This window comes from Syngnathoides biaculeatus, chromosome 16 (assembly GCF_019802595.1).
Source record: "Syngnathoides biaculeatus isolate LvHL_M chromosome 16, ASM1980259v1, whole genome shotgun sequence".
NCBI classification, from domain to species: domain Eukaryota; kingdom Metazoa; phylum Chordata; class Actinopteri; order Syngnathiformes; family Syngnathidae; genus Syngnathoides; species Syngnathoides biaculeatus.
Genome location: NC_084655.1, coordinates 11,852,336 through 11,863,103, shown reverse-complemented (window position 1 = coordinate 11,863,103; position 10,768 = coordinate 11,852,336). Strand labels below are relative to the sequence as shown.

General features: G+C 41.7%; 2 protein-coding genes across 2 annotated transcripts; both read left to right on the top strand.

Moving 5' to 3' along the window:
- Window positions 1–4,288: 4,288 nt before the first annotated feature.
- mgp (matrix Gla protein) lies at window positions 4,289–6,922 on the top strand. Its single transcript, XM_061846234.1, has 5 exons — window positions 4,289–4,398; window positions 5,757–5,861; window positions 5,958–5,987; window positions 6,150–6,252; window positions 6,398–6,922. The coding sequence occupies exons 2-5, from the start codon at window positions 5,777–5,779 to the stop codon at window positions 6,555–6,557; spliced, it is 378 nt and encodes a 125-aa protein (XP_061702218.1). The 5' UTR covers window positions 4,289–4,398; window positions 5,757–5,776; the 3' UTR covers window positions 6,558–6,922.
- A 1,535-nt stretch (window positions 6,923–8,457) lies between these two features.
- On the top strand, window positions 8,458–9,446 carry bglap (bone gamma-carboxyglutamate (gla) protein). Its single transcript, XM_061846235.1, has 4 exons — window positions 8,458–8,520; window positions 8,706–8,855; window positions 9,116–9,200; window positions 9,344–9,446. The coding sequence occupies exons 1-4, from the start codon at window positions 8,463–8,465 to the stop codon at window positions 9,444–9,446; spliced, it is 396 nt and encodes a 131-aa protein (XP_061702219.1). The 5' UTR covers window positions 8,458–8,462.
- Window positions 9,447–10,768: the final 1,322 nt, after the last annotated feature.

Sequence of the window (10,768 nt, the reverse complement as noted above, 5' to 3'; positions counted from 1 at the left end):
GTCGTGGCTGGGTCTTTCAACATGACAATGACCCGAAGCACAGAGCCAGCATAACCAAGGATTGGCTCTGTAAAAAGCATATCAAGGTTCTGGCCTGTCCTAGCCAGTCTCCAGACCTAAACCCAGTAGAAAATCTTTGGAGGGAGCTGAAATTCTGTGTTTCTCAGCGACAGCCCCGAAAGATCTGTGTGGAGGAGCGGGCCAAAATCCATTCTGCAGTGTGTGCAAACCTGGTGAACGACTACAGGAAACGTTTGACCTTTGTAATTGCAAACAAAGGCTACTGTACCAAATATTAACATTGTTTTTCTCAGGTGTTCAAATACTTCCTTGCAGCTGTATCACACAAATAAAGCATTAAAAAATCATACACTGTGATTTCTGGATTTTTCTTTTTAGATTATCTCTCTCACAGTGGACATGCACCTACGCTGAAAATTTCAGACCCTTCCATGATTTCTAAGTGGGAGAACTTGCAATATAGCAGGGTGTTCAAATACTTCTTTTCTTGACTGTATTGGCCATTTGACATGCCGTGCAACACAGATACAACATGTTGATGTTGACATTCAGACGGCAATATTTACAGCCCTGAGACAAAACAACCACCAAAAGGCGTACAGTGGTGCGTAACGTCTGTCCTTCACCCAGTCTGGCCTGGAACTTCCACCAGGCTATGAACTGGCACGCTCAGGGAACGTGATGACATCACTAGTTGTTTTCAGAGTATCTGAGTCACTCACTTAATTTACTGTACTATACATTTGAATAAAATGAAAACATTCAAAGCATATTTAAAAAGTAAGAAGTAAAAATAGTAGGCGAAATGTCTTTGTGCACAATTGGAGGTCGATATATAGCAACTCTTGTGTAATTTGTGTCTCACTCTGCAGACATTAGCTAAATATTCACTCATTTGAAGACAAGTGCTCATTCGGAAAGCCCCCAAATCTGTTTCACTCGTCCAATAATTCAATCACATTTCTTCAAATGCTCTTCTTTCTGCATTTTCTGCCTCATTTTACTGCCACTGTTTGGTGAATTCGTATTGATAATATGCTTTATATATTGTGTAAGGTACATAGTTTCATCTGTCAATTTTTATGCCACTTATCATGTTGAGGATCACGGCTGAGCTGGAGCCTATCCAGGCAGACTTTGGGCGAGAGGTGAGGAACAGGTTGAGGTTGACTGATCGGCACTCAGGCCATGTGTCTATACTGTATACTCTATGTCTTAGTTCACTGAGCTGGGATTTGAACCCCGCTCTTCAGAACTCTGAGGACAACACTCAACAGCATCAAAACACCCACTGAAAAGCAATTATTTATTTAATAGGACTTGTTCTAAAATACTGTCGTGGCTGACGATAATTGCTAAATAATTTTTTGTGTGTGCTGACAATTCTTGTTGCTTTTGAAACATGTTCAACTTGCTGCTTTCTATGGAACTTCTCAGTGCATAAACACCATATCACATGCGTATTAGTCAAGTTGTTTTGCCGCCACACCGCGGAACGGCATGCGCGACACCCTCCGCCAGCGAGGCGGGCCAAGCCAAAGTGCCCATCCCGTGGGTGAATGAGTCAGGGGGACGCCACACACTCCTCGGGACACCCCCAGTCCAATTGCTCGCAGATACCTGTGATTAAACAAGCAACGGAAACAAAGAAGAAAAATAAAATAGCTCTGTTGTGATTGCTTCCTGGACTCTGTGGTAGCACAATAAAATTCTCCAGATCACGTAAAAACTGGAATGTGGGCAGACAGAAGAGTTCAGAAGGCCAACCTAGAACTGGAGAGTGGTGATGGCAGGAGATTAGAGAACAGCCAGTCAACAGAACAGATAAGAACCTTTTGCGAGGGCACCCCAGTCAATTCCAGTGATCAAGATTTGGAGAGCAGCTTGGCATCCAATGCAACTCAGTCGCATGACTGTGAGATGCCAATGGGTTGGCAAAGCACTGGAACACTGAGGTGACTTTGAAGGCTAGACAAGGCAGTGGGCGCTGAGGGAAGACCAGACTGTTTGCAAGGAAAGAGCCGGAACGGAAGCGTCTGAGCAACACACTTGAAACTGACTGCTGTGCTCTGAATCTGGTGAGCTGACTGTGTGGGTGCACACTGTGGCTTGTTGCTGGGGGCCAGGTGTGAGGCCTTGAGTGGGTACAACCGCAGGAGTCTGCAGGCCTCCCGCCTGGCTGGCAAGGAACCCATTTCAAGGAGAGGAAAAACAGAATGGAGACGAGAGATTTAGAAATCACTGTTGTTGGCCTCTATCATTTTTCCATACTAATTATCGTGTTCAGGGTCCAGGTCTGGTCAGGTCAGGTCAACATCACTCCTAATGGCACTACAAGAGGCACACCACTCAAAAATTGTTTGGTGTTCAGTAGGGTGCAAACCTGGAGCAACGCCAGCATAATTTTGCAATTTCTAAAAAAAAAAAAATCAACGCATTATTCACAGCAGAACTGAGAAAGAAAAGGCTGTCTCTTGGTGTTATTGCATCACCCAACAAAATTATAGGATGCAGTGAAAACAAAAAGAAAACACAGCAAACACCAAAACAGCATTCAATTCTGAAAAAAAGCAGTCAATAAAGAATGTCAAAGTCCATAATACACATTAACTGCCAATAAACCGTATTTTCGTTTTGATTTTACTGATATGTAGTGTTCATGACACATAGATGACAGGGGCAACTCCCATTACTTCCTGTTTTTTAATTTGTATTAATCTGGCTGTCAGATGACCATAAACACAACTGTAATCAATCAACCCAATCCAACGCTTTTAAATCACTTTTTGAATACACAGAGTGGATCTTACCTCATCTGGATACAATCTTCATTAAATGTCCTTGGCCTTAAATTTGGGGTGGGAAGCTTCGACATTCGAGGATCTGGCCTGTATTTCTTCACACGTAGGTTGTTCTTTTTAAGTCAATCAAGAATTCGATCTTTAGCAATCTTACTTGGTGCTTTTAAAAGGGGATGCAAAGTTTCAAAAACATTTGTTCTCTTGGCATCATAAAGACATCAGTGCGGCCACCGCTCTGCTCCACTGTGGGTATCACGTGCTTTGCAAACGCCACCACACAACGACATTAAGGAAGCAACCGCGAGTCTCCTATGAACATTTTGGCCTAGTCTGATGCAGAGCAAAATGTGCAAATGTAAACATTGTTGGTCTGCATTTAAATGTGGAGCTCAAGCAAGCTTTCGTTGAATGTATTGAATGCACTCAGTCCCTCTGCTCCCCCCTCAGAAGAGATTAATTTGGACATTTGGTATTTCCAGCAGACAATGACCTGCTCAGTCCCTCCAGAGTCAACAGTTGTCCATGACAACATGATTGAATGTGAGTTTGTGTCCTCATACTTGAGCATGACAGACACAACATGGTCTGAAGTCTCTCTATTGGGGCCCCATCTCCTCCTCCTGAAGTCTGCAGTCTTTATCTCCATCCTAGTGTTGATCTGACTGTCTGAGTCTGACTGATTCCTGGCATTGACTGGTCTCCTATTCTCGTTTGTTTACTGTTGGCTCACATAGTTATTCTGCTTGAGCCAAATCTGATTTGGCGTTACATAACTCTCAGATGTACACCATAATCTTACTCCTGCACCGACCTCATCATAAGTGGCCCATTGACACATTGGTTGACTTGGCTGTGAAGCTAGCACATAAGCACTTTTACACCTCAGACATGTTCGCGAATAATCAATAAACCAAAGAGATCCATTTTTTAAAATTTCGTGTTATGTTTGCACATTAGAGGTTTGTTTTCTATTGACAATCACATAGATCCCTGCCCGAAGAGGAGAACACATCCTCCTTTCATGAACGTAAAGGAACAGTTCCAAAATACCCCCCCAAGTGATTCTTTAGTGGCTTGCTCTCTGAATTACTCCATCATCAAGAATTGCCACATCTGAATTATGGGGCATAAAAGTGGAACGCTTCCATTGAGTGGACAGCCGGACGGTGGTGAGCGCGTTTCATATAATTTTCTGCCGCGCTGTCAAATGGCAGCGAATATTATCATGTACCTGCGACGAGCCAGGCTCAATGTCCCCGTGCCAGCACTTTATCCACCCTGCTTCTGTTTACCCCCAAAGTGTTTTTCTTGCCTTCTCAACTGCACCGCTGAATCATGGGAGTTGGGAGAGAGTGAGCTAATACTCTGGTCTGAATAAATGATGGAAAAAAGAGGGCTGATACACATGAGAAGGGAGGAGAGAGGGCAATTTGGGAGGGAGTCGGTGGGTGAAATGAAAGGGTGGAGGGAGGAGAGGTAAGTATAAAAGACTTGCTCGGAGGAATTAGGAAATATTCCGGAGGAAAAATAGACTGACTGATATTTCCAACACTTCTCATTCCGTACTTAACTTACGGTGAGTACATTATTGGGGGGAAAAAAAGTTTCTTTGTTAATTGCTGGTCTTGTTTTGATCAAATCACACTTACATTTTCTACTTTTTATATATCCTTTATTTGTTTTGCTTTAATTTTATATCAACAAAAATGTATAATATACATTTTGCAAAATTAACCTTTTGGGTGAACACTGACTTTAATCTTGCAAACAACTTTTAGCATTACGGTACGTCCATTCTTACTGCAGGGAAAGTTGTGGGCCACAAACTCACGAGAACCCGTGTAAAGGATTAAGTGATTATTAAGTTCTGGAGACACTGTTGTCAGCACACACACGCGAGTGTGGCTACTTTTTGAACTTTGGCCTGCAGACTTGTTATTTCTGTGCCCACCACTGTTGGTTTTTAAGTGAAGCCGAGCTATGCCTGAGGGTTTGGCGTTATAAACACTCCAAGAGTGTGTAAGCATGTGTCAGCGTCCCATGGGTGGGTGTGGGTGCTCACCGTATAATGAAAGCAGCTATTGACATTGAAAAGGGGGAGGCAGCTGGAACGGAATCTTATCCAAATCCCACAAACAGAAGGGACGGATGAAAGCTCCTCTGCAGTGCAGGCATGCAAATACGGCGTGTGTGCATGGGATTAATGTTAAAAAGCAATTAGTAATTCTGTTTGTGCAGGTGCTGCACATTTTACAGTAGCTCTTAGATGACTACACGTCAATTCTGCATGAATTTGTGTGTGTGTGCGTGCCCACGCACTTCTTTATAACCATAATCAATTTCTCCTTCAGTTGGTCCTGCTGCTGCGTTAAACGCCAACTGCTCTTTTATGGTTCTTCCTCGCAAATAGCCGTTTGCGCTGCGGAGTCCTTCTTGTGGATTGGCCCTGGCTTTGAGGGTTTTCATTCTGGCTTTATAAATGCAACTTAAGTTATAGTTATGTTTAGAATTTTATAATGCGTGGGAAAGAAGGATAGATAGATAGATAGATAGATAGATAGATAGATAGATAGATAGATAGATGATAGATAGATAGATAGATAGATAGATAGATAGATAGATAGATAGATAGATAGATAGATAGATAGATAGATAGATAGATAGATAGATAGATAGATAGATAGATAGATAGATAGATAGATAGATAGATAGATAGATAGATAGATAGATAGATAGATAGATAGATGATAGATAGATAGATAGATAGATAGATAGATAGATAGATAGATAGATAGATAAGCAGGCACAGTTTTTTTTTAACTTGTGGTTTATGAAAAGCTAAAAAAAAAATTTGATCTGGGCTCTTTCTATCAAATTCCAACCTCTGGTGAAAATATGGATTGTGTACATAACTTTTTTTCCCCCTCATTTCAGGCAAAGAAAGAGGCCCAAAGATGAGAACCCTTCTTCAGATTCTGGCACTCTGTGCTGTGCTCTCACTTTGCCTTGGGAGAAGTAGAGCTACCCGTTCAAATTCAGGTACGTGGACTATGAGGTCCCTTCGATGTACTGTCACAATAATTTATATCCTGTTTGTCATTTATAATTAACCCTGTTGCTTGTCTTTCATCGTAGACTCCAATGAAAGCACAGAATCCAGGGAAGGTAGATAAATGTTTCATCACTCCCTTTCCTTTCCTCGTATGTTACCCTGAAAGATCAGATGCATCTCACTTGTGCTAAATAAAAGTCAACGTTACCCGAAAAGATCAGTGGCCTGTTGTCTGGGTCAGTGTTTTTCCTCAATGACAAATATTGCCATTTCAGATGTGTTTGTGGCCCCGAGGCGAGCCAATTCCTTCATCACGCCACAGAGACACACCGCATACAACTTGCCCAGAGGAAATGGCTACAACAGGTACTTTGTGAGGTAATATACACGTCTGTCAGTGTTTTGCGCGTTCAAAAGAGCACAACAAAAAGATCAATATGAATCATTCAAAGCAAGAAGGAATGACTGAAAGACAGAAATGCCAAAAGAGACATTTCTCTCTCTCTCCGTATTCTCAACTCAGTCGGAGGGTCAAGTCGCCGGCAGAGAGACGTGCAGAGGTCTGCGAGGATTACTCTCCCTGCCGCTTCTTCGCCTATCACAACGGCTACCAGGTGGCCTACCGGAGATACTTTGGAACCCGCACTCCTGACAGGAGACCAACTGCAGCTCGTCGATATTAAACAACATGCTGATATTAAACTTACATGCGCACACAATAATAAAACAGCCAAAGTATTTTCAACATGCGGATATTGTATATGTTTGCAACAGACACATTTCACCTACTGGCATTAATCTATGACCTAAGTTATAATGGTGGGCTCCTCTGGATGTGAGTATTTTGTAAATGATGACATTACATTATCATCATTAACGTACACATTCGTGGTCCATCATTTGTATGTATCAACTGATCACATCATTTATAAGCTACGTGTATGTTTGTTCCCTATATATTAAGCATTCGCTCCTCTATCCGCACTTCTTTATCCATGACCCACCCGCAGCTCTGCTGTCAGTGAGAAAATAAAAATATTTTATTTTGTGTTTGTCTTCATCCTCTTTTTACTTTATTGGGAGTGTTTGCAAATCAGAAAATCTTCTATATGGAAGTTGTTTGCAGTCATTAGGGCAATCTCCGCCCTTTATACAAGTGGGAGCTTTGCTGTTCTAGACTAGCACAACTTCCACACCGATTTTAAAGCGCAGGAAGGTTTAATGATTTCTTATTCTTAGCTCCCGCGTGCCCACAAATGACCCAATCAAAATGTCCTGAAATGGAAATGAAGCTCAGTTGAAGTCATTCACCGAAATACAGCCAAGGCCCAGCATTGACCCAGACGGTGAAATTATATCTTGTGAGAGTTCAGCAAGAGCAATTCAGAATCTAATCCAAATAAGTGGGGGGGGGGGGGGGACGAGAAAAGCAGACGAGAATAAACAATTTGATATGTATATTAGGGATCATGCAGTCAATGGAGCGAAAGTCACTTTGCAGCTCGGTATCTACACTAGAATGGACTTTTATTGCTACTCGCATTTGACTTTAAAAACACTAAAAAGAAGGAATCGGGTTTTGTATGCGTCAAATGTCCCTTGATGTGACGTCTCTATATATATGGCAGACGTCTCAAACTCATTTTTGGCATGGGCAACATTGTAGGTAAATTTTCCCATCACAGTATTACATATCAGCTACGCAACAACTTGATTAACTAGTTATGAAATCAGAAGTCAAGGATAATAGTTTGTTCAGCTATTGTTCAAGTTACTGTAAAAGGATGTTTAGCAACTAAAGATAGCATGAAATATTTCAGCATTAAGTATTATGTAACAATTTTGGTATCTATTTTAGCAAAAACCACGGAGGTTGACATGATTTGCTTTCACTGGCCTCATAAAATGAAGTGGCGAGCCGCATCAGGCCCCCAGGCCATGACTTTGACACCTATGATGTTTGGCAAATGATGAGGAGGAGTCGACAAATATCTGACATCTCCAGACTGCTCTAAGGCATCGCAACTCTGACACGTCATCAAACATTGACATTGACATTACACACAAATGGGGCACAAGTTTTACTGTTTATACTTTTTGTTTTTAATTTTGCAGAAATCTCATCACTAAAATGGGAAATGTTCATATTTTTGCATGCAACAACCACAAATCTCCTTTGAGCTTTAACGGGATGAAAAAATGAACAGCTACAGTATTTGTAAATGGAGTTTGTTTAAAAAAAAAAGATAATAATGATAAAGTTAGTAATTAATCCAATTTGACTCCAAATCATCTTTAAATCAGAGCACCTTGGGCAGTCTTTGTGTGTTAATGTTTTTTTTTTAATTTGATATTCAACTTGGTGTGTGTGTGTGTGTGTGTGGTGTGTGTGTGTGTGTGTGTGTGTGTGTGTGTGTGTGTGTGTGTGTGTGTGCGTGTGTTTGCGGGTGCGTGTGTGATACATGATTCCCTAACCAATCATCTTGAGAGAGCCACGTGTATAAATTTGAGTTGGTATATACGTTTGCAGAGAGACGAACAACAGAGCCGTTTCCATCCTCAAGCCTCCTCATTGACCGACCCTCAAGATGAAGACTTTGGCCATCCTGGTTTTTTGCTCCCTGGCCGTTGCCTGTCTGACTTCAGGTAAGAAATCCAAACATATGTCGGTTTGCTGTTTAATTATGCAGTGGGGGGGGGGTTTCTGAAAATCAACATTGATACGGAGCAACAATATCACCTGACTAAAGTGCATCCCTTCAATTATCCTTCCTTTATTTTTTGTTCTTTTTTCCAAGAATTTTTTGACATTTTTGTCTTGTATTTTACAGACTCCATGGACTCCAATGGTGACGACCACGATGACCACGACGACAACAATCATCGCAATTACAACGACCATAACAACAACAACAACCACCACAACAATCACAACAACAACCACAACAGCCACAACAACCACAACAATCACGGCCATCAAGGTACGAGTTCACATTTTAGCGCCGTAGTATTTTTGTCAAATGTAGTCAAATAACGTCCTAACAGTGATTTTGATATGAAAAGAAAAACTGATTAGATTTGGTTTTATTATTATGTGAAATGGAAAGAAAAATGTCTATGATAATTAACGTGTGCGATGAAGATTTGCTTTTGGTTTGATCAGCCGTGGAGGACGTTTGTCAGACATTTGTAATCACGTAGACCGTGAGCGAAGGTTGTGTTAAATGTGTGTGGCGTGCAGGAGTGTTTGTGGAGCGGACACAGGCTGCCGCAGTGGTGCCACCCAGGAGAGCTCCCGTTGAGCTGTCCCTGACCCAATTGGAGAGGTAGGCCACTTAAGACTCACCGACAAGCATTGGTGGCTAAGAAAAGGCACATATAATCACATCCAGTAGTTCATCATATCAGCTTTCGTCAATGACTTTGACCAATAATGACCATGTGGAAAATGTTGTGTATCTTTACCCAGCCTGAGAGAAGTGTGTGAGTCCAACCTGGCTTGCGAGCACATGATGGACACAGCCGGGGTCATCGCTGCCTACAATGCCTACTATGGACCCATTCCCTATTAGACGCCAAACAACAACAGTTGACTCTTCATCATGACATCAATTGCTTTAGATTGCTTTTTTATTATCACCTTGCTCTTTAAAGCTAAACCTCTTTTCTATTCAAGTCACAGGGTGGGTGGGGGACATTTCCAAAGGTTTTGGCAAAAATTGTGGGAGCAATGCAAGAGAAATTTTATCTGGCAATTCTGTACAGACCAGACCACTTGTCTCTATGATTCTATCACCTCTTTCAGCCTGTAGAGTAGTGTGATGAATAAGTAAAAAATAATGAAAATCACTGTGTGTGTGGGTGTGTTTTGTGTCATTCCTCCTCATATGTATGTGATAAATCAAGTTGACAGATTTTAGAAAGTTAAACGGATTCATCTTATCTGTACGCCAATACTGTATAACTATTATTATGTAATTTACAGCAGTTTTAAGTGTTTTACACTCATTCAAACTAGTTAGTTTACAATGTGACTTTACAAGTGAATATCTCAGTTCACGGTATTACCATCACACTTGTGTTTATAATATACTTGTACATTCATCCTCAACATTTTTCTAGTTTTGTTCTCATTAGTCTCGGTCTCTCAGATGACTTTTGGCCTAGAGGTCGGTTACACCCTTGACTGGTCACCAGCCAATCACAGGGCACACACGGTTATGGACAAACAACATGAGATCTAGCCTTTGTGCTCATCTTAGGGAAAAATCCTCGAGGATGTATGACAAATGCTATTTTAGAGTCAGAAAGTACACTTTTGATGACTATTCAATTTCTTTTGAGGGTTTCGAGGGTTGTGAGGATTGTTGTTCTTAAGTGTTTCAGATTTTTCACACTATTCCTGGTTTTCTTTGTTTAGGCACTTGGATAAATGAACCAAGCTTGCCCATATTTGGAGATGTTTGCTGAGAAGACTAACATGAGGTAGCTTGAAGGTTTTTCCTCCTGGTTGGTGTATCGCTGTTAGCATCGTGAAATCACTCCTCCAACCCGTCTCCTATTGGATCCGGCATCTGACATCTCATCTACGCCACTTCCAAGTTAATGATTTTTCAACTTGAAGCTACACAATGCTACACAGCATTCTGTGGATGCCCCTTTGGAGCATGTATCACGAGTCTTGGATGGTGGCACGTTGTGCCCTGGCGGGTGCAATGTGGAAAGGCTTGGAAGCACCCACGCACGTGTACACGCACACACACACAGTGTGTGTCTTGACCTCTGCCGTTCGATTGAAAGCAGCTTAAGCATCACTGTGCTAAACTCAGTTTTCTCACACTGTGCATAAACAGGTGGCACGGTGGATCATCTGGAAACCTGTGTGGAGTTTGCA